Source organism: Cyrtonyx montezumae, unplaced genomic scaffold (genome assembly GCF_038088225.1).
Source record: "Cyrtonyx montezumae isolate F1298 unplaced genomic scaffold, pur_monq_1.0 scaffold_69, whole genome shotgun sequence".
NCBI classification, from domain to species: domain Eukaryota; kingdom Metazoa; phylum Chordata; class Aves; order Galliformes; family Odontophoridae; genus Cyrtonyx; species Cyrtonyx montezumae.
The window spans coordinates 26,927-51,341 of NW_027072077.1; the positions used below are offsets into that span (position 1 = coordinate 26,927).

The following is a 24,415-nucleotide window of genomic DNA, read 5'->3' on the forward strand; positions in this document are numbered from 1 at the left end:
CTGCCCGCAGTCGGTGCTGGGGGGCTTCGGGGGCCCGCTGGGCCTCGTGCTGACTCCCCCCGCCACACTGCCTTGCCCCGACGCCGACTGGACGACCCGTGCTGGGGACACGAGTGGACAGCCCCGCGTCGGGATGGCGGCCGCGGCCCGCTGCGCCCTCACTCAAGATGGCGGCGTCCCTCCGTCCTTGCCCTCACTCAAGATGGCGGCGCCCCCCGTCCTTCAGCTCCTGCCCTCACTCAAGATGGCGCCGTATCTTCGTCGCTCTTCCTCTGCCCACACTCAAGATGGCGGCCGCGGTGGCGTCGGTCGTCACGGGGCGGGCGGAAGCGCCGAGCCCCGGCTGAGCTGAGCCGAGCCGAGCCGAGAGGCGCCGCCGGGAGAGCCCGGCCCCGGCCGGCACCATGGACTGCTACACGGCCAACTGGAACCCGCTGGGCGAGGACGCCTTCTACCGGTGAGGGGCGGCCGGCCTGCGGCTGGGGGGCCTGGGCCTAGCGGGGGGGATCTGGGCCTAGCGGGGGAGGCTGCGGCCTGGCCGGGGTCCTGGGCCTGGTGGGAGTGGGGTTCTGTGAGCGGCTGGGGGCTGGAGGGGGAGGGTGCTGGGGGCTGGGGCTTGTTCAGGGGCCTGGGTCCTGTCACCCTTACCGCTCTGCGCTGTCTGTCTGTCCGTTCACCTGCCCGCAGCAAGTTCGAGCTGTACACCATGGAGTGGGGCCTGAAGGAGGACCTGCGGGACTGCCTGGTGGCAGCTGCCCCGTACGGGGGGCCCATAGGTAGGGCCGGACCCCGCTGGGTCCGGGCCGGGCAGGATAGCGTGCCTAACAGCAGCACTGGGATGGGTGAGGGGCCGCAGCCGCCTCAGGGGCTGCCCCATTTCCTGCCCCACAGCTCTGCTGAAGAACAGCACCAGGAAGGAGAAGTCCCCCAGCAGCCGACCGCTGTTAGAGATCTACTCGGCCTCGGGGCTGCTCCTGGCCAGCGTCCCTGTGAGTGTGCAGGCAGGGCTGGTGGGATCCAGCTGTGCGGGGTCTGCTGCCCGCCCCGTCCTCCAGGCTGTGCCCTGTGCCCCTCGGCTGTGTGCCCTGGGGCAGCTCCTCTGGGCTGTCTGCAGGGAAGCGTGCTGCTGCTGCACCTTCTCAGCACCTCGAGCTTTCAGGGGGTGGTGGCTCTGCACAGCTCCTGCAGCCCCTGAACGCTTTGGTTCTCTGGTTGCTTAAAAGCAGTGGTGTGCGCAGAGGTGTTTGGGGCCTGCAGGGAAAGGGAGGCACCCAGCCTGGGGAGAAGGGGGCAGGGTGGAGATGGGGAAGCGGTGCTGAAGCTGTGGGAGTGCCCTCCCTCCCCCACTGTGTAGAGCTGGGGAAGATACGGAGGAGCAGTGGGAGGGACAAGCTGCCACGCCTGCAGGGCACTGCAGACCGGGGGCACCAGAGCTGCAAAGGCCAAACTGCAGCCGTGTGTGCCTCCTGGAGGGGCAGCTTGGCAGCTGGGAGGCGAGCAGCAGACACTGACTGGTTTCCTGCCTGCAGTGGAAGAGCGGCCAGCTGGTGCAGCTGGGCTGGACGGCCAGCGAGGACCTGCTGTGCATCCAGGAGGATGGCACCGTTCTCATCTACAACCTCTTCTGCGAGTTCAGGCGTCACTTCAGCATGGGCAACGTGAGTGGGCCGGGGCAGGGAAGGCTGCGGAGCACCATGAGGTTCACTGAGTTGGATTTTTATGTTGGAGAAGTGCTGCGAGGTCTCCCACAGCGACCTCAGCCCAATAGGGCTGAGAGCCCGGGGCTCCCCCAGCCTCCCCGCAGGGTTCTTCCTTTGGGTATGGGCTGACATGGGCACGAGAGCAGGACCTCTTTCAGCTGGGATGCTGCTGGCTGCACGGCACAGAGTCGGGCTCTCTCTTCCCTGGGATGGTTTTGCCCCCACAGCCCAGGTGCTGTGCCCCGCTGCCTCAGCCGTGCCCATCTGTCTCCATGGCACAGGAGGTGCTGCAGAACCACGTGCTGGAGGCGAAGGTCTTCCACACAGAGTATGGCACCGGTGTGGCCATCCTCACTGGGGCGCACCGCTTCTCGTTGACCACCAACATCGACGACCTGAAGCTGCGCAGGATGCCCGAGGTGCCAGGTGTGTCTCCTCCCCTCCGCTCCCGCCGTGCCCGGCGCGGGGCCCTGACGCTGCTCCCTGCCAGGTCTGCAGAAGCCCCCCTCTTGCTGGGCCGTGCTGACCCAGGATAGAGTGACCATCGTCCTGCTAGCGGTCGGCCAGGACCTGTACCTGCTGGACAACACCTCCTGCTCTGCAGTGGTGAGTGAGCCAAGGCAGCGTCAGCGGGGAGCGGGGTGATCTGCAGCCCTCGGGTCCTTCCCCCTCATCGTGGCCGAGGGCAAAGCCGTGAGGATAAAGCAGACACAGCGTGGGAGAGCTCTGGCCAGCTCTCAGCCCCTTGCGCAGCGTTGGTGCCAGTGTGTGGCTGTGTCCCTGACCGTATCCCCGTCCTTTTCCCTGTCCCAGACGCCCCCTGGCATGAGCCCCTGTGCTGGTGCCTACCTGCAGATGGCCGTGTCCTTCAACTACCGCTGCCTGGCGCTCTTCACCGACACTGGTTACATCTGGATGGGGCTGGCCACGCTGAAGGTGAGCATCCCTTTCCCTTCCAACTGCCCGCCCTGCTCTGCGCTCCCTCCTGCCTCACAGCCAGACCTGGTGCCATCCCAGCTCCTCTTTGGGCCCCTGTGGACGCGGAGCCACAGCCTGACCTTGCTGCTGTCCAGAGGCACCGGAGCTGTGCCGTCGGAAAATCCACTCTCTTTTGTTCTTTTATGTCACTCCCCACCTTTTCCATTTCCAAATCCACTCGTGACTGGCCTTGTGTCTCCTGTTCTATGCCCAAATTGGTCCCCAGTAAACAGGCTCCCCCTGATGTCTCTTTCCATGCTGGTTTTGTTGCATCCGTGCCCCAGCTTGCTGATTCTGCTGCCGTTCCTTAGGCGGGCTCAGCCACGCTACCGCCGCTGCGGTCACTCGTGTACAGGCGGCCTCATGTGGTTGACATGGGTGATGTGCTGGTTTGCTTTAAAGCAAGGCACTGTCCTTTAGACTTTGTTCACTCTTCAGATCTCGGCTGAGCACAAGCAGCTGTATGTGCACGTGGGCTGCTTGCCAGAGCACGGGTGCAGGTTTCTCACGCTCAGTTGGACTGCTGTCACAGCATCCTTGACCTCTGTGTACAGCAGCCAGGACCTGGCTGCCTCTGGGGCTGGAGGAGCGGCCCGGTGCCCCTGCAGGACACGTGCCCCGTGCTTCTTGTCCCCTCCACCTCAGTGCATGGCTCCAGCAGCTGCACAGTACCACCTCCCCACGTGCCTTCTCCTCCCCTCTGCAGGACAAGCTCTGCGAGTTCAACAGCACCATCCGATCTCCACCCAAGCAGATGGTTTGGTGAGCGTGGCTGTGCCGGGGCGCGAGGGGCTGTCCTTCCCATCCCTGCTCCAGGCACGGGGGTGCAGTGGTGCTCCCCTGACCACGCTGGGGGTCCCTGCAGGTGCACGCGTCCCCGCAGCCGGCAGCGTGCCGTGGTGCTGGCCTGGGACCGGCAGCTCATGGTGGCTGGGAACTCCACGGAGTGCATCCGGTATCCTTTGGGGACCAGGGACTGTCGCTTCCTCGGGCCTGCCCGAGCTGTGTGCTTCCTCAGGCTGCTGCTGCCTCTGCCCCCAGCACTGCTGTTCGTGGAGTAGCCGTGAGTTCGGTGCTCAGATGAGGCTGAGCTCATCCCTGCCCTCAGCAGTACTGATGTGAACTCCCCTCCCCTTCCTGCTCTCAGGCAGTCCTGCAGTGGTGAAAAACGCTGCTCTGCCTGGGCCCCCAGGGTTTCGTTCCTCTGACTTTCCCTGTGGGGAGCAACCCATCTCCCTCCCAGCTTTGAGAGCAGAGCTTGGCCACAAGAGCCCCTGCAGCTGAGAGCGCTGAGCCCTCTGCTGAATCCCCAGGGGTGAGGGCTGCCACAGTGGGACGATCCCTGTTCCCCCAAAGTGGCTGCAAGGGAGGCCCACGTGGCACAGCCCTTTGGGGTCGGGGCGGTCAGGGTGTGCTCCATGGTGGCTGACCTGCTCCTGCCAGAGCTGGGCTGCAGACAGCAGCTGCTTTCTTCCCACGAGCCCTTAGCGGGAGGCACAGATTTGTCCTGGATGAGGACTCCTACCTGGTGCCGGAGCTGGACGGGGTGCGGATCTTGTCCCGCACCTCCCACGAGTTCCTGCATGAGATCCCAGGTGAGCTGTTCTCTGGGTGAAGCCACCCCCCCCTGCAGAGGGAGGGCACTGACAGGCTCTCGGGTCCCATAGCTGACACGGGGGGTTGGGTGGGAGCAGCACCTGGCTGGGTGCATCTGGGCTGGGGGCAACCTCTCACGCCGCTTTTCTTCTTTACCCCCCTTCCCTGTAGAAGCCAGCCAGGAAATCTTCAAAATCGCTTCCATGGCACCAGGGGCACTCCTGCTTGAGGCACAGAAGGAGTACGAGGTTTGGCACACCGCCCTGCTCCACGCCTGCCCCCTCCCTTGGGCTGCCCCATTGCAAGCCCAGCATTACATCCACCCTGATGGGAAAGGGGATGGCCTGGAGGTCCCCATGGGGGCAAGGTGTTGGGGTGCAAGCAGCCCCTGGGGTGCTGGGGCTCCGGGCACCCGGTGCTCACCCTGGCTGCAGAGTGTCCCACGTCCCACCACTCACCAACGGGCTGTGCTTCCCTGCAGAAGGAGAGCCAGAAGGCAGATGAGTACCTGCGAGAGATCAAGGACCAGAAACTGCTCCCAGAAGCGGTGGGCCAGTGCATCGAGGCAGCGGGCTACGAGCACGAGCCAGAGACCCAGAAGTCCCTGCTGCGGGTGAGTGAAGTGGGCCAGGAGGCTCTGGGTGGGGCTGGAGCCGTTGCCCTCCTGCTGGAGGCTCTCCCGTGGCCCGCCCATCCCCAGAGCCCGCGCTGTCCTCTGGCAGGCAGCCTCCTTTGGGAAGTGCTTCGTCGACAAGTTCCCCCCGGAGAGCTTCGTGCGCATGTGCCAGGACCTGAGGGTGCTCAACTCCATCCGGGACTACCAGATCGGCATCCCCCTCACCTTCACCCAGTATCCTCTGTGGGGCAGGGAGCTGGGATGTAACAGGGTGGGGAGGAGTGGGCTACAGAGCCTGGGACCCGCCAGCCCCACAGCGCTGGGCTACCAGCTTGCACCCTGGGCCGCAGAGCAGGGTCAGCCCCCTGCACTCACCACACCATGCTGTCCCGACCCCCTGCCCGTGATGGTGAGCCCGTGTCACGGAGCTGAGCCGGCCCTGCGCTCAAGTGCCAGCCACACTCTGTCTGGGGGTGCTGCCAGGACGGGGTGGGCACCCAGCACGCGTCGCCTGCGCTCTGCAGGGTCCGAGATGCCCTTGACCGTTCTGCAGATACAAGCGACTCACCATCGAGGTCTTGCTGGACAGGTGAGGCTTGCTGCCAACTGGGCTCGATAGCCCTGACCCTGAGCAGGCCGTGCTGTGCCCAGCCCTGTGCAGCCTCTGTCCCCCTGGCTGGTGGCTGAGTGAGCTCTGAGAGCTGCTGAGCCCCCTGTGCCCACCAGGCTGGTCCTGCGGCGGCTCTACCCCCTGGCCATCAGGATCTGCGAGTACCTGCGGCTCCCGGAGATCCAGGGCGTCAGCCGCATCCTGGCCCACTGGGCCTGCTACAAGGCAAGGGGGGAGGCTCTGAGGGGGGGCTCTGCCGAGCTGGGGCCGTGCTGACTGCTCTGCTCCCCTCTAGGTGCAGCAGAAGGACAAATCTGATGAGGAGGTGGCTTATGCCATCAACCAGAAGCTGGGGGACACGCCGGGCATCTCCTACTCCGAGATCGCCGCCCGAGCGTACGACTGCGGCAGGACGGAGCTGGCCATCAAGGTCTCTTGGCTTGGGCCGTGGCACGTCCTGGGGTGGGGGCACCAAGGGCTCGGGGTCTCGCACGGTGGCCGTGTGCTGACACTCTGTGATGGCTTCAGCTGCTGGAGTACGAGCCGCGCTCCGGGGAGCAGGTCCCACTGCTGCTGAAGATGAAACGGAGCAAGCTGGCCCTGAGCAAAGCCATCGAGAGTGGGGACACAGACCTGGGTAAGGGGCAGCGCTGGGGCTCCTGTGCACGCTAAGGGGGGTGCTGAGGCAGGTGGGACTGCGCAGAGCCCAGCACCGAGGGGTCTGCCTGCATCTCTCCTGGGAGTCTGGGGGAGTACATTGGTGGCTGTGTGCTGAGGTGGGAGCTGTGTGAGCCCTGCGGGGCGTGGGGAGGCACGGGGCTCTGCCCTGCTCCTGGATGTACGCTCGCTCCCCTCCCAGAGCTGAGCATTGGCTGGATGCCCCGGTAGCTGTGCTGGGGAAGAGCCCCCGTCCTAAAATGCTCCTTCTGCTCCAGTCTACACCGTCGTGCTGCACCTGAAGAATGAGCTGAATCGTGGCACCTTCTTCATGACGCTGCAGAACCAGCCGGTGGCCCTGAGCCTCTACCGCCAGGTAAGGGCTCCCCGCCGTGTGCCCTCCTGTCTGAGGGGGCCCCCGTGTGCTCTGCCCTGAGTCCCCCGTCCCCCCAGCCTGGCTGGGGGCCTCGGGGCCACGTGGCGGGGCAGATGCGGCTCGCTGTACCTGCGAGCCCTCACCTCCACTTACTGCTTTCTCAGTTTTGCAAGCACCAGGAGCGGGAGACGCTGAAGGATTTGTACAACCAGGATGACAACCACCAGGAGCTCGGCAACTTCCACGTCCACTTCGGCTACTCGGAGAAGGTGTGTGCCTGGAGGAGCATATTGGAGGGGCTGGGGACTCATCGTCCTGGGGTCTGTGCTGGAAGTCAGCAGCCCCTCCTGTGTGCGACGCAGAGCTCCAGACCCCCCCAGGGTGAGGAGGGATCCGACCCTCTGCCTGTCTTGTGTGATCGAGGCAGGGCGTCATCGAGCCAGAGCTCGGTCTGTGCTGGTCAGCCCCCTGCCCAGCAGGGGGAGGTCATGCCCTGTGCAGCATCTGTGTGGGCACGGGGTGACGTGCCTTTCTGCCTCCAGCGCATCGAAGGGCGGGTCGGAGCTCTGCAGAATGCTGTGGATGAGTACTACAAGGCCAAGAACGAGTTTGCTGCCAAGGTGAGCGTGACCAGGGCTGCGGAGGTTGGGTTCATCTGGACCACAGCCACTAAATGGGGTGCTGCAGGTCCCCCTGCCAGGTGGGACAGAGACCCTTTAGCCTGCTGCTTTACTCCACAGGCCACGGAGGATCAGATCAAGCTCCTGCGGCTCCAGCGACACCTCCAGGAGGACTTTGACAAGCCCTACCTCGACCTCTCTCTGCACAACACTGTCTCCACTCTGATCCAGGATGGCCACCACAAGAAAGCTGAGCAGCTGTACCGGGAGTTCAAGATCCCCGACAAGAGGTGGGAATGGGATGAGGGCAGCGCTGGGCGAGGGCTCCTCGGTGCAGCCCTGGGCTGGAGCTGTGGGTCACAGCTGTGGGGGCAGAGTTGGTTTTTCCTGGTGCCCCACTGTTAAGCTGTGGGGTGGGAGCTTCTGGCAGCTGTAGGAGCCGTTCCCCTGGTGCCCCCAGGTACTGGTGGCTGAAGATCGGCGCCCTGGCCACCCGTGGGGACTGGGAAGAGATGGAGAAGTTCTCCAAGAGCAAGAAGTCGCCCATCGGGTACCTGGTAAGAGCTTTCCTCGCTGGAGGAGGACCTGTCCCCACTCCCTGCCAGCCCTTCTCTCAGTCCACACGCACAGAGTGCTGTCCCTGAGGAGGGTGGCAATGGGGCTGGACTGTGCTGTGGGGCTGAACTGTCCCGTGGGGCACAGGAGGAGCAATTGGAAGCGTCTGCTGTGGGGCAGCAGACCCCCTGCACCCCACTCCTCTCTTCCTCAGCCCTTCGTGGAGATTGCTGTGAAGCACCACAACCGCTATGAGGCCAAGAAGTACGCGCCCCGCGTCACCCCCGAGCAGCGGGTCAAGGCCTTCATCCTTGTGGGGTACGGGGGGGCAGGGGGGAGCTGGAGGCAGGGCTGGGGCTCATGGCAGCAGGCGGGGCTTGTGGTGTGGCAGCATCCCCAGGGCTGTGGGTTTGGGGTGCCCTGGCTTGATAAGGGAAACACTCATCCTTCTGCTGCCCGTGGGGGGCTGCAGGGGGTGCTCCCCAGACCCCTCTTTCGCACCGTGAGGGGGAGACGGTGCCTTCAGCCCCCGCTTTTCCCCCAGGGACCTGGAGCAGGCGGCTGACGCTGCCATTGAGCACAAGAACGAGGCCGAGATGAATCTTGTCCTGTCCAAGTGCTCTGCCGCCACTGACAGCGCCGTGATGGAGAAGCTGAACCGGGCTCGAGCCCAGCTCCTGAAGAAGTGAGCCCCAGTGCTCCTCTCCGTGCTGGGGGGCAGGAGCTCAGCCCCCCCCCCTTCCCATACCCCGGGGGTCCAGACCCTTGCTGAGGGCACGGAGCTGCAATTCTTGGTCAATAAAGACCCAGAGACTGCTGAGCTGCGTCCTCGTGGGGAAAGTGGGGTGCGTGGGTGCCCCTGCGTGTCAGGGCGTGATGCTGGGGCTGCGTGGAGGGGAGCTGGGCTGGATGCGGGGGGGGGGGGAGGGATCCCGTGGGCTCCCAGGGAGCGCCGGGGGCGGGGCGGGGCAGCGTGGCTGCTGTGCGTCCTCCGGGTCGCCAGGGGGCGCTGTGCGGGGCGGAGCCGCTCCAGGCGCCTTAGCGCAGCCGCGGGGCATTGTGGGGCGGCAAGATGGCGACTCTGAACGCGGGGCGGACTGCGGCCAAGGTGAGGGGCGCGGGGAGGGGATGGGGGGGCTACGGGGGGGAGTTGGGGGGCTACGGGGCCGGAGTTAGGGGCGGGGGCCGGGGCTCCCGAGGGGTTGGGGGCGGGAGGAAGCGCGTTGGTGCGGGTGGGGTCGCTCCGGCGCCGTCTGACCGCTGCCCCTCCCCCCCCCCCAGGGCCTCCTGCGCGCCGCCCGCTGCCTCTGCCACCCCCTGAGCACCTCCGCCGCGCTGCAGCGCGTCCCGCGGGACACGGTGAGGGCACAGCCCCGGACCGCGGAGCGGCCGTAACGGTTTGACGGCGATGGGCGGGAAGGGGCGGCTGTTGTGATGGGACAAGAGGGAGGATTCGGAGCGGGTGTAAGGGAGGGGGTTCTTATTGCAGTAACGGGAGCTGCTCACCCATCGCTGGTGGTGGGTGGGTGCCCCATCCCTGGAGACATTCAGGTTGTGCTGGGTGAGGCTGTGAGCCACCTGGTCGAGCTGTAGGTGTCCCTGTTTGCTGCAGGGGTGTTGGACTGGATGGCCTTGAAATGCCCCCTCCAACGCAGATGATTGTGTGGCGGTGTGGGTGTCTCACATCAGTACTGGGGTGCTGAAATCATCGGGGTGCCGTTGGGATTGCACTCCCCTGCCCCACAGCTCGGGCCTGGGCTGCAGGTGCTCCCTTGTTTGGTGACCTTATCCTTCCCGTTGCCATCCAGGCCCTGCAGGTGGTTCATGAGGTCTCTGCGGGGAATTAGTGGCTGAAGAGGCAGGGATTAGTAAAGCACTGTGTAAAAATAGGTGCGGGCTGCAGCGGGAGAGCAGTGCTGGGGGCAGAGAGCAGCTCAGGGATCACCTCTGTGTCCTGCAGGCGCAAATGGAAATGAAGGAGCACATTTAGTAAAGCAGCACTGCGCTCTCAGCTCCAGCAAGGAGAATCTCCGTGGTGCAGAGGGAGAGATCCTACCTGGGGATGCGGTGTGGGGAGGGGTCTGTGGGGCAGCAGTGGGGCAGGGGCTGCCTCTCCTTGCAGTGTGTGGTGGGCAGTGCCGCCTCGGGCCTGGGGGCTGAGCAGCTTGTAGGGATGTAGTGCTGTAGGGCAGGACGTCGCGTGCTCTTCGAGCTCAGGGTTAGCACCGCAGTGCAGCTGTTAATTAGTTAATAAGTGTGTGATGGGTGCGGGTGCTCTCCGGGCTGTGGGTGCCCTTCCTCTGTCTTGCTGCACGCAGGTTGGGGGTCACGTTTGGGCTGTGTCCCGGGGCTGGAGGCGTGACTGTCCCTTTCTCCCCCTGCAGTCAGAAAATGCCAAGTCAGAGAGCACGTTCCAGGTGACCATGCTGCCCGGGGACGGCGTGGGCCCCGAGCTGATGCACGCCGTCAAGGAGGTGTTCAAGGTAACGTCCGCTGCCTCTCAGCAACAGACAGCAGCTGCACAGCTGCTCCGAGGCACTGCTGGCCGGAGGGCAGCCTGCCTGCCTCCTCAGCTTGGGAGCGGGCCGGGGTCCTTCTGCAGGACGGGCTCAGCTCACAGTTCCTGCACAGTTTCATCCTTCACTGCTCTGCTCCCGTGTCCCGCTCGCTCCTTCTCCCTCTGCCCAGGCAGCAGCCAGCAGCGATGCCGTGCAGGCTGCTCGCGGGACAGTTCAGCACGCTGTGTTCAGTTCTCACTGAGGCTGCCTTAAGTTTTGTGCCCAGCTGTCTGAGCCCCGTGGTGGTTTGCCTTCCGTAGCTGCCAGCTCTGCGGCCTCCTGAGGCAGCAGCTCTTGCCCTTTGTCTTCGGTGCAGGCCGCCAGCGTGCCCGTGGTCTTCGATGAGCACCACCTGAGTGAGGTGCAGAACATGGCCTCGGAGGAGAAGCTGGACCAGGTGGTGGACTCCATGAAGGAGAGCAAAGTGGCCCTGATAGGTGAGGACCCGCGCCCGCAGGGAGAGCTGCACGTGTCTCAGGTGCTGCTGGATGCTTTCAGGGGCATTTCTGGGGTTAGGAAACGTGCAAGCTTTAAACCAAGCAGCAGTTTACCCTTACCTGGCTTTCCTTAGCTTATCAACGGCGAGGTTATATCCAACTTCTGTTTCCTAACACAAAAGGGCCCACGTGGGTCCGGTGTCACGCAGGCAGGGCAGGTCCTTGCTGAGGCTTTGTGCACAGCCCCGTGCTCCCCGCTGCTCTCAGCAGCTTCAGGCCACGTCCTTAGCAGCCATCTGTGTTCTTACTGCTGCTCTGTGTCGTCCCTGCAGGCAAGATCCACACCCCCATGGAGTACAAGGGAGAGCTGGCTTCTTACGACATGAGGCTGAGGTGAGCTGGGCGCCCTGCTTGGCTGCCAGGGCTGCGAGCTGACACGGTGCCCGCGCTCTGGCACCGCACCAGGGCTGAAGGAGGCGAGTTCAGGGCAGGTGGGGGGTTCACGTGTCGCCACGGAGCAGAAGATCCTGAGAAGCTGTGGCCTGGAGCTGCCTCTTCTGGGCACAGCCCCTCTGCCTGCTTTCTTCAGAGGGGAGGGTGGGGGAGCGGCTGGCTGCGAGCTGCCGCCGTGCAGGGCCGCCAGAGCCGGGCTGTGACGAGGCGGGACGGGCTGTGTCCTTGGGGTGGGCATCGAGTGGGGGCTGTGGGGCAGGGAGCTGTCTGCAGGTCAGCCCTGCCACCCCCAGTCCTGCCAGGAGCGGTCGGTGCCCCAGGAATAGCTCTCAGTGCTGGCTGCTGCTCCTCCTGCAGGCGCAAGTTGGACTTGTTTGCCAACGTCGTCCACGTGAAGAGCTTGCCAGGCTACAAAACGCGCCACAACAACTTGGACCTGGTGATCATCCGTGAGCAGACCGAGGGCGAGTACAGCTCCCTGGAGCACGAGGTACCCGCGCTGCCCCGGGGCCGGGGGGGGGTCGTGCTGCAGGCTGCCCCCCCCCCCGTGCTGCTCACTGCTCTTCGTTTGCAGAGTGCGAAGGGCGTCATCGAGTGCCTGAAGATCATCACCCGGGCCAAGTCGCAGCGCATTGCCAAGTTCGCCTTCGACTACGCCACCAAAAAAGGGCGCTCCAAGGTGACAGCTGTGCACAAAGCCAACATCATGTGAGTGCTGCAGTGCCCAGTGCTGCCCCAGCTCCGGCCCCGCTGCCCCCGGTCCCGCTGCCGCGCTGGCTGTGGAGGGGCTGGCTGTTCACTGTTCTTCCCCTCCGTGTGGGCTCATCATGGGCAGGAGGAGCCTCCCTGGGGTCTGACAGCTGCATGCAGGCAGCTCAGACACTGGGGGCTGCTCTCTGTGCTCCCCCGAATCCTCCACCACCGGAGTGAGGGGCTCGAGGGCTGCCTGCCCCACACCCGGGGACATCAGCTGCTCTGGGATCCCTCGCTGCCGTAAGGATTGCACTGCTGAGCCCTCCTCGTGTGTTTTGTCCCTCAGGAAATTGGGCGACGGGCTCTTCCTGCAGTGCTGCGAGGAAGTGGCAGAACTGTACCCCAAGATCAAGTTTGACACCATGATAATCGACAACTGCTGCATGCAGGTGAGGATCCCACGCCCCGTGCCGTTCTGCACCTCGTGCTGCTGTGCCCGCTGGCTGAGGGGATGGGCACCGAAACCCAGAAAGCTGCTGCGGGGGGGGTGCTGGCCCGTGTCCTGGCCTGAGTTTGCTCCTTGCACGAGGGAGCACGGTCTGCGTGCCGTCAGCCTTTCCCTGCTGGGGGCAGGAGCTGCAGGGCTGAAGACATGGGGCAGCTGGAGCTCAGCCTGGGCAGGGCTGGCAGAGCTGCCCGGGGCCGCGGGCCCACCTCAGCAGAGCTCCCTGCTGTTCCTGGCAGTGCTTCGGGATGTGCCCTCCCCAGGCTGCGGCTGCAGTGCGGGGCTCAGTGCTTGCCCTCCCCTCCTGCAGCTGGTGCAGAACCCGTACCAGTTCGACGTGCTGGTGATGCCGAACCTCTACGGGAACATCATTGACAACCTGGCAGCCGGGCTGGTGGGCGGCGCCGGCGTGGTGCCCGGGGAGAGCTACAGCGCCGAGTACGCCGTCTTCGAGATGGTGAGGAGCTGCTGGGCCCCCCCAGCACCCCCCCCCCGGCAACTGGGAGCACTGGGAGCGCTCCTTCACCCGCTTGTCCCCCGCAGGGCGCCCGCCACCCCTTCGCCCAGGCCGTGGGCAGGAACATCGCCAACCCCACGGCCATGCTGCTGTCAGCTGCCAACATGCTGCGGCACCTCAAGTACGTGCTGGGGGGGGGGGAGAGGGGCAGCACTGCCCCCCTGGGGGGGGGAGGAGGAGGAGGAGGAAGAGGAGGAGGAGGGGGTGTAATGCGGGCTGCCGCTGACCCACGGCCGCTGTCCTCTCCCCAGCTTGGAATTTCACTCCAACCTGATCTCGGATGCGGTGAAGAAGGTGATCAAAGTTGGAAAAGTGAGTGCTGGGCTGCTCTGTGTGTGTGTGTGTGTGTGTGTGAGAGCTGCTTGCTGTTGTCCCGAAGGCCAGGGCTACCCCCCCACGCCCCCCCCACCCCGAGGGATCCTGCTCAGCATCCCGCGTGCATCCCCTGTGCGTGCAGCCCTGGTGTAGCCAGCTGTAGGCAGCCCTGCTGCTCGCCCCGGGGCGGCTGCTGCCTCGGGCAGCTCGAGGAGGGCTGGGGGGCATTGCTGGGCCCCTTTCTCGCTCGCCCCCCCCGGGGTCTCAGGCAGGGCACGCAGAGGGAAGCTGCTCTCCTGTCCCCTCCCTCCCCTCCGTGATTTCGCTCCGTTCACGATCACGTTTCTCCCTTGTTTCTTCCCTTCCCTGTGTTGGATTTTTAGGTTCGGACACGGGACTTGGGCGGTTACTCCACCACTTCTGACTTCGTGAAGTCTGTGATTGACAACCTGCACCCCCACTATGGTTCCTAGGAGCCCCCCCTCGCCCGCAGCGAGCCCTGGGAGCTCCCTGCGCCCTGCAGCAGCCCGCCCCGCTGCAGCTTAAGGCCCCGCAGCCCCCCCCCCCCACCCCAGCCCCCACTCCCTGGGCCGTGGGGAGGAGAGGGGCTCCCTCCCTTCTCCCCATAGCCTGGAGTGGTGCTGGGGGAGGTGGGAGCCAACAGGCAGCTCCACAGGACGCTGGGACCAGGGGTCCTGCCCCCTTTCTGTGCCCGCAGAGGCTTTAGCAATAAATAGGACCGCAGGGTGAGGCCCCACGTGGGGCTGTGTGGGGACGGCAGCGGGGGCTTGCTGCCCCAGGATGGGAGTGGCTGTTTGCTGAGGGGCTGAGCCCCCCCTGCTAAGGCTGTGAGCTGCTCTGCACCCTGTGCCTGCCCACCCCAGGGGCCCTGGGGCAGGATGGGTGGCTGTGCTGGGCGTGCAGGGGGAGCTGAGCTGCTCGAGCTCCCGGTGGGACCGCAGGCTGCTGTGCCCCGCAGCTGTGTGCGTGAGCGAGCGACTGTACCTGTGTACCTGACTGTGTACCTGTGTACCTGTCTGTGTACCTGACTGTGTACCTGACTGTGTACCTGTGTACCTGACTGTGTACCTGTCTGTGCTTTCTATTGGTGTTTGCAAATAAAGGGTCCGAGCGCTGCCCCGCCGTGCCCAGCCCCTCCTCCCCTATCCCCGCAGGGGGGGCAGAGCCGTGCACTCCCCTCTCCATCCGTCCCTGGAAGCTCAGGGAGCAGCGGCCCCGGGGTGGGCTTGGACCCCAAAGGGCTGGCTGCACTTCAGCACCCCGCAGCCCCCCATCCGTCCCCCCAGGGCACCCCGGTGTCAGGCTGAGCCCCCCAAGGCCACGCGCAGCCCCGGGCCCTCAGTGACGCTGCGTTTTGTTGCAGGTGCGCACAGCGGACATGGGTGGATACGCCACGTCCCTGGATTTCACCCAGGCTGTGATTGGGGCCCTGGATGCGTAGGGCTGCTTGGCCCCGCTGCTCCCCTGCCTGCTCGGTAATTTATTGCTTCCCTGGAATAAAGCGGCCTGTGCAATGAACGGGTGCAGCAGAGGGGGGGGGGGGGGGGGGGACGGCCCCAGCCTCATCTGAGCTGCAGCAAAGCCGGGGGCTCCTGCAGCCCCCCCGGGGGCCCTCTGAGGGAAAGGCAAAGGGAGCACTCCCAGCAGCGAGCTCAGCCCTTTATTGAGGCTCTGTCACACCGTGCAGGACGCCCTCCAGCAGCAGCAGGCAGGGCGCGCACACACACACACACACACACACACACACACACACACACACACACACACAGCTGCCCCAGAAGGCACGGGGGGGGGGGGGGGGGGGGGGGGGGGGGGCAAGCAGAGCTGTGAGGCGCTGCCCCCCGGTGCATTGCCCCCCACTGAGGGTCTGTGCCCCCCCCCCCGCAGCTGCTGAGGGGGGCACGAGTGGGGCCGCAGCCGCCCCGAAGTCCGCGTGGTGGGAGCGCAGGAGCTGCTCCCCTCCCTCAGTCCTCCTCCACCTCCTTGGCCTTTTTCTTCTTCTTCTTCTCCACGGGTGGGGCCTCTCCCGCTCGTTTCCTTTTCTTCCTGGGCAAAGCCTCCTCCTGCAGCCCGTTCTCCTCCGGCTCCGTGGCATCCTCCTGCTCTTGTTCTTGCTCCTTCTTCTTCTTCTTCTTTTTCTTTGGCTCGATGTTGTTTTCCTAAGAGAAAACGTGGGGGGGAGGACCCAGAAGTCTATGGAGCACCGAGACGAACCCCGGCTCCAAACAGCCAACGCCCCCAACCCCTGGGGGGCCCACCCATCCCCAGCCCCACCGGGGCACCCAGCAGCTCCTGCGCCCTCACCTCCACCTCCTGCACGGAGTTCTCCATCTCTGCGGCCGCAGCCAGCGCCTCGAGGCGCCGCTTCTCCCTCTTCTTCTTCTTCTTCTCCTTCTTCTCCTGCTTCCTTCTGACCTCAGCCACCACCTCGTTGGCCTGGGGGGAGCGGGGCAGCGCTCAGGGCAGGGACACGCTCCCAGCCCACCCGGGGACGGCGGGGCGGTCGGATCAGCCTCATTAAATCAGTTTTTGACCTCCACAGCAAGTCAGGCGGCACTTCACATCACATCCAACGGCAGCCTCACCCCCCCCAGCCCCACCCCCCCGCGGCCTCACCTCCACCACGGCCTCCTTCATCACGTCCAGGTTCTTGCGGGGCGGCTCCCCGGTCTCGTAGAAGGCGAGCCGCTCCTCCACCTGCTCCCGCAGCTTGTCCCCAAAAACACTGGTGGGGACCTCTGCAGGGACAGAGCACAGGGGGGCTCAGCACCCCCCGCCCCGGCCCAGCACCCACCTCCCCCTCCCAGCGCTCTGCTCAGCCCACACATCTCAACATTCACTCCGTGAAATGCTGTTGACGAAAAATCTTCCCATCACCGCAGAGGCTGCACCCGCCACCCCCCCACCCCCCCCCCCGCCCACCGCACCGGAGAAAGCAGTCGATGCGGGAGGCGATGGTGCACTTGTTGGCCAGGTAGCGGGAGATGCGGCCCTTGTTCTTGGCGGCCGCGCGCCCAATGAAGGTGGAGTGGAAGATGAGCCCGTACTTGGGGGTGTTCCCTCGCGTCTTCAGAGCCCTGAGGGGAACCAAAGAGCCATGGGGGACAGCTCGTGGTGCCCCACACGGGAGCTGCCCCTCCCCCAGCCCAGGGGACGCATCCCGCCGCCGTCCCGCTGACCTCGGGCGCCCGGCTCAGCCGCGGTGGTCGCTCAGGGGCTGGGGCTGGCTGCTCACACGTGGCCGAGGTGGGAGCATCCCGGCACATCGCAGCCAGCAGCCCAGGGGCTGCCATCACCGCGACCACGCTGCAGCGGTACCTGAACAGGGCTTTCTCGGCCCCCAGGATCTGCACGGTGGACGCCGGGTACTTGGCCAGGTTCGTCAGGCTGCCAGCGTGCGAGATGAGGCGGGCACCCACCTGCAAAGGGATGGAGGGGGGGTTACAAAAACCAGCCCCAGAGCACTGCACCCACACGGGGGGGGGCAGCACACAGTGCCCAGGCCGGGATCAGCAGTGAGGTGTCAGCACAGCGGCTCAGGGGATTGACAGATTCACTCAGACATCACCTCCACGGCCGGGGGGGGGGGGGGGAAGGGGGGGCACGCGCTCTCACTCACCACCTCCCCGATGAGGGCAGAGAGGCTGGGGGCCACCTGGCTCATCTTGGAGCGCAGGTACTCCTGCAGACCCTTGCGGTACTCGGACAGGGAGATGACGCGGCTGGAGAAGCTCTCGATGTTGATGAGGTCGATGGGGGAGATGTCCATGCCTGGTTGAGAGCAGCGTCAGCGGTGTGGGAGCTGCGCCCCACGGGCTGCACGGAGCCCCACTCACCCATGGAGGAGCGGGACGCCTCCAGGATGGCCTGTGCCTTGGCGCCGTCCATGACGATCTCCTCCAGCCCCTCCAGGCTCTCCTCGCTCAGCTCCTTGCGGTTCCCGATGAACTTGGCCAGGCGGCAGTACGTGTAGTTCTCGGAGACGATCTTGATCAGCTCGGGGAAGTGGTACCCGTACCACTCCCTGCGGGGCAGCGTCAGAGCACGGCCTGGCCTCACAGAACCCCCCCCCCCCCAGCCCCACGTGTCCCCCCGGTCACAATCCGGCCGTGACACCGCCGCCCCGGCCGGGGTGTACCCGAGGCCGTGCTGTCCCTCCCCGTCCTGTGCAGGCGGCCGGAGCTGCAGCCACTTGCGGTAAGCGTGGGGAGGGGCCCCGCACCACTTCCCCTTCCCACCCCGGGACCCCCCCCCCCCCCCCCGCTCACCGCACGCGCATGGAGAAGGTGTTGATGTCTTTGTCCAGCTGGTCCAGCAGGCTGATGGACTGGATGATCATGTTGTCCACGCGGTTCACGTTGAACTTCACCTTCGCCCGGGAATAGCTGTGGCCGAGGCCGAGCTGCGCCTTGGAGGCCGACTGCGCCGTGAGGCCCTTCACCAGCGCGTGGAAGTGCAGGCGGATCCCTGCAGGGCACCACCGTCACCGAGCCCCGTTCCCACCGCCAGGGAGCGCTCCCGTCCCCCCGCGGCCGCGCTCACCCCGCAGGATCTCGGCCACGACCCCGCCGGTCTGGCACTGGTAGCCCAGCTCCTCCAGGACGGCGGCGCCGATCTTGGCGTCCGCCACTCCCAGCAGCGCCTTCTTCTTCCTGGCCGGCATCGAGGTCTCCAGCAGCAGCCGCAGGTCCTCGTGCAGGATCCCTGCGGGGACGGGGGCGGTCAGCGGAGCGGGGCCGGGACCCCGCGGGGATGGGGATGGGGCGCGGCGCTCACCCTCGGAGACGGCGTTCATGTTCTCCAGAGCGCTCTGCGCGGATTTGAAGGGGGAGAAGGCCACGAGCTTCACCACGTTGTGGAACTTCCCGATGGTGAGCACGCTCTCCTCCACCTGCGGCGGGACGCGCTCAGGGCCCGGAGCGGCACACGGGGCCGCGCAGCCCCCGCCCCCGGCCCGGCGCGTACCTGCGGCAGCAGCAAACCGATCTCCTCCACCTCGCGGACGGCGAACAGCGCGTACCCGGCGGCGTGCTCGAACAGGACGTGCAGCAGCACCTGAGCAAGGCGCCGCCGTCAGCGCCGGGCCCCGCGCGCGGAGCCCCGGCCCGTCCCGCCGCCCCCCGGCCCCGGCCCGCCGCCCCGCAGCGCGGCCCCGTCCCGATGCGGGCGGATGCGGCCGCGCTCCCCGCGCTCACCATTGTGCCCACGGCGCCCCGGAACAGAGTGCGCCGCGCCGGAAGCTCGCTTAGCCGGAAACCCGCCCCGCCCGCACGCGGCCAATCAGCAGCCACGCCGCCGCTCCCGCCAACCAATCAGCGCCGGCTTCTTCGGGACGGGCGTCCCCAGCCGATGAGCGCGCGGATCCCGCCCGCCTTCGCTCCTTCGGCCAATCAGAGACGCGCGCTGCGGGAAGGCCCGCCCCTCTCCGCTCGCGGCCAATGGGAGCGGCCGCAGCGCTCCCCGCGCCCGTTCCCGCGTTCCGTTCGGTTCCCGCCGCTCCGTCCCGCGCGTGGCCGCCCCCCCTCTCCCCCCCTCTCCCCCCCCCTCCCGGTGGAGATGAATGCGCGGGGCCGCGTGGCTGCACGAGGCTTTATTGGGGGATGGGGAACGGGGACCGGGGGTCGCTCCCGGGAGGGGCCGCGCGGTGCCCCGGGGCGGCCCTACGCCACGAAGTGCCGCTGCAGTTGGAGCAGCAGCTCCGGGGTGAGCAGCACGCGCTGCTCGCGGCCGTGCCCCGCTGCGCACGGGATGGACACGCGGCCGAAGCGCGTCAGGCCCTGCTCCTTCTCGCGCTGCGCCTGCGGGAGAGAGTGACGTCCGTGGGGACCGGGGGCGGTCCGAACCCCACGGAGCCCCGCGGTGCCTCCCGGGGCCGCACCGACCTTCAGGAAGGAGGAGGAGGGGAACACGCCGAAGCTCGTGGGGACGCCGGCTCCCGGCTGCTGCCGCACCATCTCCCGCATGGCCTCGTCCTGCGCAGAGCCGCCGCTTCCAGCGCTGCCCGCAGCCGCCCCACCCCCTCCCGCGGCCCGAGGGCCCCACGCTCCTTACCCGCAGCGCCTCGATGCTGCCCTTCAGCGCCCACAGTCGGCCCGTCTGCTCCAGCAGCCGCGCGGCCGCGCTGCGTCCTGCGGAGGTGTGGGGTGAGCGCTCGGCCCCGGCCCGCACCCCCCGTCCCCCCCCCCCCGTGCTCGGAGCACCCCGGGCTGCCGGTCCCCGCGGGGCTCACCCGACTTGGCCTGCTTGGCGTCCACCACCTTGGCGTTGGTGCTCATCTGGTACAGGGTCTCCAGCAGCTGCGTGCTCTTGCGGTACAGCGTGAGCGCGGCCGGGCCCTCGCCCTGCTTGCTCTGCGGGAGGGAGACCTTGGCCACCTGCAGCGGCTTCAGGCCGGCCAGCTCCAGCTTCATCTGTGCGCCCTGAGACCGGGGAGGGGGCGGCGGGGGGAAGGGACGGCAGGGATGGGGGGGGGGGAGGGCACAGCGGGTGGTTGGGGAGGGTTGGGTGTTCAGGAGGAAAGGAACGGAGAAAATGAGCATTAAAGGCAGAAAACGCTCAGAAACAGACGGAGCTCCCGAGGGTGAGGAACCCACGGTGGCAGTGCTGCCCCACACCCCATGGGGAGGGGGGGGGCCCGGGCCAGCACAGCACACACGGAGCCCACGGCGTGGGGGGGAGCGGCAGCCCGCTCTCACCTTCAGGCGGTTGTTCTCGTTCTTGAGGTGTCTGATGGAGAGCTGCAGCGCTTCGATTTGCTGCAGCAGGAGGGGGGAGTCCTTCACCTGCACCGGCCCCACGCTGCCCCCTGCCGCCTGCCCGGGCCCCACACCTGCGGGAAGGGACACGCGGGGTCACGGCCGTGCTGACCCCACGCACACCGCAGTCACAGTGCTCCGTGCAGCCCTCTGCCCGTGACCCCTCCCCCCCCCCCCCCCCGCGTGGCAGTGCCCGCACAGCATGCTGTGTGCCCATGGGGCGCCGCTCCCCTGCATGCACTGCTGTACTGTACCTCTCTGCTGTTCCTCTGCAGTGCGAGGAGAGATGGAAAGAGGGGTTAGGGCCGAGGAGTGGGGCTGAGGAGCTCTGCCCACGTCCTGTGTGACACAGGGCGGTGCCCCGAGCTGCAGCTCACGGCCGCAGTGATGCAGGGAGAGCTGCAGCATGAAGCTGGCAGCAAACGTGGGGCAGCCAGAGGGTGACGCTGCCGTGCCCTCCTCGTGACGGTGTCACTCGGCCCGGGGGGGCCGCGAGGCAGACTGGGACCCCCAGCTCACCGGGAGCTCACAGCTCTGAGCACGCACTGCTCTGCAGCCCCCCGTGGGAGCTGAACCCACCACCACGTGGAGGACACAGAGGTGCCAACACCCCACGGCCCCACTGCCGCTCCGGGACCCCCAGTCCCCCCACCCTGACCGTGTCAGCAGCGCTGGGGCTCCATCTCCCCAAGGAGAGCAGAGCTGCGCTCCCCGGGGCAGCCCCGGCTCCTCACAGGGGGCACTGCCGCGTCCCCCCACCCCACGGCCACGCACCTCCCGCACTGCTGGACACGATGGCGGCGACCCCGGAGGTGGGGGTCCCACGCAGCCCCTCGATGGTGCGCTTGGACTGGCTGTTCAGGCGCTGCTTCAGCTCCACCTTCTCGGATTCCAGCTGGTCGATGTCCGCCTGGAGGGCGTCCATGGTCTCCTCGAACTCCCTGCGAGAGCGCGACGCCGTCACAGCTCTGACCCGAGGTGACCCCGAGCCACACAGACCCCCGCAGCCCCCCCCCCCCCCCCCCACGCTTACTTCTCCTTCTTCTTGAGCAGGGTCTGGGTCTCATCCAGCTTCGTCTGTATCTTCTCCACGCGGTCGTCGGCGTCCTTGGCCGCGCTGTCCAGCTTCTTCTCCAGGAGGCTGAGGCGCACGTTGGCTTCGCTGAGCTCCTCACCCTGGAGGTGGGGAAGAGATGGGGGGGGAGAAATCAGAGCCGGGGGGGGGGGGGGGGGGGCACTGGGGGCACAACCGTGGGCACCGCAGCTCACCTTGATCTTCAGGGACTTCTTCAGCTCCTTGATGACGGTCTCCCTGTCCTCCAGCTTCAGCCCCAGCCCCTCGGCGTCGGTGATCTCAGCCCGCAGCGCGGCCGCCCGCAGCTCCGCGGGGGGGGTGGGCTGCAGTGAGGGGGGGGGGGAGGGGGGCCGTGGTCCAGCACCGTGCAGCCACGCCCCGCCCGCAGCCCCGGCCCTCCCGCAGCCCCGCACACCTTGCTCTGCGCCCGGTCGGCGTCGTACTCCCCCTCCTGCATGGCCGTGGCCATCTTGTTCATGGTGGCGATGAGGATGCTGCACGACTGGCGCAGGCACTCGTACGGGTTGATGCCCTGGGCGCCGTAGATCTGCAAGGATTGGGATGGGGGGGTAATGCTGCAGGGAGCCCTCAGCAGAGCTGTCAGCCCACCCCCCACCCTCCGTCCCGGGGGGGCACCCACCTGCTCGCTGGCTTTGAAGGCCAGGTCCTCCAGCTTCAGTGCCTGCAGCCCCTCGTTCTCGGCCAGCGGGGCGATGAGCTGAGCTCCAGCAGCTGCCACCTCCTGCAGCACGGCCACCACCCACGTCAGGTGCTTGCGGCACTCCAGCAGCGTGTCGGACACCTGGGGACGGGCACAGCGGGGGTGGGGGGGGGCACACAGCCCCATCCCGGCCCCACTGTGGCAGAGCTGATGTTTAGGGGTCGTCACCACGAGATGGAAAACGTTGGGACATGTGGGAAGGAGCTCAGGGACGGACAGGAGGGGCAAAGTGTGCACACACGCCGTGAGCACACGGCCACTGCTCCCCACCCAGCTCGTGGCAATCCAATCCCATCCAAATCTCAATCTTAATCCTAATCCCATCCCAACATCAATCTCATCTCAATCCCAATCACATCCCAATCCCAATGCAATTCCATCCAATCCCAATCTCAATCCCAAACCCATCCCAATCCTAATATAAATCTCAATCCAATCTCATCCCAATCCAATCCCAATCCATCTAATCCCAATCTCAATCCCTACCCCATCCCCAATCTCATCCCAATCCAATCCCAATCCCATCCAATTCCAATCTCAATCCCTATCCCATCCCAATCCCAATGCAATTCCATCCCAATCCTATCCCAGTCCAATTCCATCCCAATCCATCCAATCCCAATCTCAATCCCAAATCCGTCCCAATCCTAATCTCAATCTCAATCCCAATCCCAATCTCCCAATCGAATCACAATCCAGCTCCATCCCAATCTAATCCAGTCTCAATCTCAATCCAATCTAATCCCAATTGCATCCCAATCCAGTCTCAATCCCATTCCAATCCAATCCCATCCCAATCCAATCACAATCTAATTCTATCCCAACCTAATTCAGTGCCAATCCCAATCCCATCCCAATCATCACAGAATCATAGATCAGAGTGGGTTCAAAGGGACCCCCATGATCACCTCCTTCCAACCCCATCCACGGGCAGCATGGCCAACCAGCACAGCACAGTGCCCGAGCCACACGCAGCCTGGCACTGAATGCCCCCGGGGATGGGGCACCCACAGCCCCATAGTGACCCCACAGAGCCCCATAGAGAGCCCACACTGACCCCATAGCATCGGAGGACCCGCAGAGAGCCACACGCAGCCTGGCACTGAATGCCCCCGGGGATGGGGCACCCACAGCCCCATAGTGACCCCACAGAGCCCCATAGAGAGCCCACACTGACCCCATAGCATCGGAGGACCCGCAGAGAGCCACACGCAGCCTGGCACTGAATGCCCCCGGGGATGGGGCACCCACAGCCCCCCAGGACATCCCGCTGCAGTGCGTCCCCGCCCTCAGAGCACCCAACCTCCTCCTCACACCCACCCTCCACGTCCTGTCCCAGTTTAAAACCATTCCCCCTCGTCCTGTCGCTATCAACCCGCGCAAACAGCCGCTCCCCCTCCTGCTGATACGCCCCCTCCAGGTCCTGGCAGGTCACAGCAGGGTCTCCTTGGAGAGGGATGTCCCCACGTGCTCTGCTGTCCCCGCACTCAGCACCGCACACCTGCTGCCCGAATCCCAGCGCCGCGGGGATGCCCGGAGCGTCGGTGCCCGGCATGCGGCGCCGGATCTTCTTGCAGAACTGCCTGATGTCACTGCACGAGGTCTCCAGGTCCTTGAGGAGGATGGCGAGGTCGGCCGCCTCCTGCCCGGCCTGGGGGGGGGAGGAAGGAGCTGTGCCACGTGCTGTAGGGTGGGGGCACCCGGCGCGGCCCCACGGCGCCCACCCCACGCTCCTACCTGCAGGAAGGCACGCAGCCTGCACACCTCCACCCCCATGCAGTCCAAGGCGCTCTGTGTGAACTGTGGGGCACAAACACAGTGAGCTGGGGCGGCACCAGGGAGGGCAGCACCGCGGCCCCGGGGCTTTGGCTCAGACCCTCTGTGATCTCTGACTCCGGGCTTCCCGGGAGGAGGAAGGTCTGAAGCACTGAACAGCCTTTGTTTTACTCCATGGGGCACAGTGATCCCCCCGGGAGTGCAGGAGCTCCCCAGGCACGAGGGATCCTGCGGGGCCCACGCCCCTCCCCTCGCCCTGGAGCCCTTCTCATGGCTGTGCCCACAGCAGCTGCTGCCAGGGAACCACCAGCAAGCAGGGACTGCTGCGGGAGGGACAGGAGGGACTCCCTGACCCCTCTTGTGGGATGGGATGGAGAGGAGGGACTCTCAGAGCCCTCTCAGGGGACGGGAGGGGGCAGGGGGACTCCCAGACCCCTCTCATGGTTTGGGGGGCACAGCAGGCTGCTCTACAGCACTTCACCTTGATGTGGTCGGCCAGCTGCATGGTGCAGTCCTCTGCCTGCTCAGCCAGGTGGATGCTGTACAGGTGCTGCACGAAAAGAGACCAGCACAGCTCAGCACAGCTCAGCACAGCTCGGGCTGAACCCACGGCACAGAGGTGTGCAATCCCCGCCCATGGGAGTGCGTCCCTCCTGCTGCATCCACCCAGAGATGGACACAGCCCCAGGGGACAGCCACAGGCTCAGGTCCTGCACCACAGCCCCACAGTGACCCCATAGGGCCCCACGGAGCCCCACTGAGTGCCCGCAGTGCCCCCATAGTGTCCCAGAATGCATCCAGCCCCATCCAGCCTCACCGTGAATGCCTCCATCCAGGGATGGGGCATCCACAGCCTCACAGTGACCCCACAGAGCCCCACT

The 24,415-nt window shown here is 66.2% G+C and overlaps 4 protein-coding genes and 2 non-coding genes across 11 annotated transcripts in view; 2 read left to right on the plus strand and 4 right to left on the minus strand.

Annotated features, from left to right (window-relative positions):
- Window positions 1-402: 402 nt before the first annotated feature.
- On the plus strand, window positions 403-8,525 carry VPS16 (VPS16 core subunit of CORVET and HOPS complexes). Its single transcript, XM_065750253.1, has 24 exons — window positions 403-457; window positions 688-776; window positions 892-989; window positions 1,530-1,658; window positions 1,982-2,126; window positions 2,191-2,306; window positions 2,514-2,636; window positions 3,385-3,440; window positions 3,544-3,633; window positions 4,179-4,273; window positions 4,446-4,522; window positions 4,756-4,887; window positions 4,997-5,124; window positions 5,444-5,479; window positions 5,617-5,725; window positions 5,796-5,930; window positions 6,029-6,137; window positions 6,436-6,533; window positions 6,698-6,802; window positions 7,076-7,153; window positions 7,274-7,443; window positions 7,614-7,710; window positions 7,923-8,026; window positions 8,253-8,525. Exons 1-24 carry the CDS (start codon window positions 405-407, stop codon window positions 8,395-8,397), a joined length of 2,517 nt encoding a protein of 838 aa, XP_065606325.1. The 5' UTR covers window positions 403-404; the 3' UTR covers window positions 8,398-8,525.
- Window positions 8,526-8,764: 239 nt separating this feature from the next.
- Window positions 8,765-14,717, plus strand: IDH3B (isocitrate dehydrogenase (NAD(+)) 3 non-catalytic subunit beta). Of its 3 annotated transcripts, none has more exons than XM_065750220.1 (12): window positions 8,772-8,816; window positions 8,990-9,067; window positions 10,093-10,191; window positions 10,583-10,703; window positions 11,036-11,096; window positions 11,514-11,646; window positions 11,731-11,864; window positions 12,196-12,298; window positions 12,665-12,811; window positions 12,898-12,992; window positions 13,123-13,183; window positions 14,571-14,717. In XM_065750220.1, exons 1-12 carry the CDS (start codon window positions 8,781-8,783, stop codon window positions 14,646-14,648), a joined length of 1,146 nt encoding a protein of 381 aa, XP_065606292.1. In that variant the 5' UTR covers window positions 8,772-8,780; the 3' UTR covers window positions 14,649-14,717. The 3 variants fall into 3 exon arrangements, with proteins under 3 accessions (XP_065606293.1, XP_065606292.1, XP_065606291.1); XM_065750219.1 differs by lacking the exon at window positions 14,571-14,717 and adding an exon at window positions 13,570-13,660; XM_065750221.1 differs by lacking the exons at window positions 8,990-9,067; window positions 14,571-14,717 and adding an exon at window positions 13,570-13,660 and having other exon boundaries at window positions 8,765-8,816.
- Window positions 14,718-15,171: 454 nt separating this feature from the next.
- NOP56 (NOP56 ribonucleoprotein) lies at window positions 15,172-18,280 on the minus strand (the record flags this gene model as incomplete). The annotated part of the gene is made up of 11 exons (XM_065750246.1): window positions 15,172-15,366; window positions 15,512-15,643; window positions 15,824-15,945; window positions 16,130-16,284; window positions 16,526-16,626; window positions 16,827-16,978; window positions 17,044-17,231; window positions 17,476-17,674; window positions 17,750-17,911; window positions 17,984-18,098; window positions 18,173-18,280. Coding segments are annotated over 11 exons (1,629 nt in total), but the record flags the coding sequence as incomplete, so codon positions are not given.
- On the minus strand, window positions 15,713-15,779 carry LOC136057541 (small nucleolar RNA SNORD57). The gene has a single exon (XR_010623039.1). It is a non-coding gene; the product is annotated as a small nucleolar RNA SNORD57 (small nucleolar RNA).
- Window positions 16,019-16,089, minus strand: LOC136057542 (small nucleolar RNA SNORD56). The gene has a single exon (XR_010623040.1). It is a non-coding gene; the product is annotated as a small nucleolar RNA SNORD56 (small nucleolar RNA).
- Window positions 18,281-18,867: 587 nt separating the features above from the next.
- DCTN1 (dynactin subunit 1) overlaps window positions 18,868-24,415 on the minus strand; it is a 32,618-nt gene continuing 27,070 nt past the window's right edge. For 3 of the 4 annotated variants that reach the window (XM_065750236.1, XM_065750237.1, XM_065750239.1), the window contains 13 exons: window positions 24,016-24,084; window positions 23,496-23,558; window positions 23,260-23,409; window positions 21,678-21,839; window positions 21,453-21,584; window positions 21,232-21,360; window positions 20,996-21,138; window positions 20,722-20,903; window positions 19,903-20,036; window positions 19,437-19,626; window positions 19,259-19,335; window positions 19,090-19,179; window positions 18,868-19,005 (listed from right to left, as the gene is read on the minus strand). In XM_065750236.1, coding sequence (XP_065606308.1) covers window positions 18,868-19,005; window positions 19,090-19,179; window positions 19,259-19,335; window positions 19,437-19,626; window positions 19,903-20,036; window positions 20,722-20,903; window positions 20,996-21,138; window positions 21,232-21,360; window positions 21,453-21,584; window positions 21,678-21,839; window positions 23,260-23,409; window positions 23,496-23,558; window positions 24,016-24,084 — 1,659 coding nt within the window. The remainder of the gene's footprint in view (window positions 19,006-19,089; window positions 19,180-19,258; window positions 19,336-19,436; window positions 19,627-19,902; window positions 20,037-20,721; window positions 20,904-20,995; window positions 21,139-21,231; window positions 21,361-21,452; window positions 21,585-21,677; window positions 21,840-23,259; window positions 23,410-23,495; window positions 23,559-24,015; window positions 24,085-24,415) is intronic. The other variant, XM_065750238.1, reaches the window with a different exon arrangement.

What these genes read in the sequence shown, in the direction of transcription:
- VPS16 (XM_065750253.1), top strand. Translation starts at nt 405, where the DNA reads ATGGACTGCTACACGGCCAACTGGAACCCGCTGGGCGAGGACGCCTTC. An exon ending in CCCACTGGGCCTGCTACAAG is followed by an intron (nt 5,726 to 5,795) that starts GCAAGGGGGGAG and finishes GCTCCCCTCTAG; the next exon opens with GTGCAGCAGAAGGACAAATC. An exon ending in GAGTGGGGACACAGACCTGG is followed by an intron (nt 6,138 to 6,435) that starts GTAAGGGGCAGC and finishes CTTCTGCTCCAG; the next exon opens with TCTACACCGTCGTGCTGCAC.
- IDH3B (XM_065750219.1), top strand. Translation starts at nt 8,781, where the DNA reads ATGGCGACTCTGAACGCGGGGCGGACTGCGGCCAAG. An exon ending in AACATGCTGCGGCACCTCAA is followed by an intron (nt 12,993 to 13,122) that starts GTACGTGCTGGG and finishes TCCTCTCCCCAG; the next exon opens with CTTGGAATTTCACTCCAACC. An exon ending in AGGTGATCAAAGTTGGAAAA is followed by an intron (nt 13,184 to 13,569) that starts GTGAGTGCTGGG and finishes TTGGATTTTTAG; the next exon opens with GTTCGGACACGGGACTTGGG.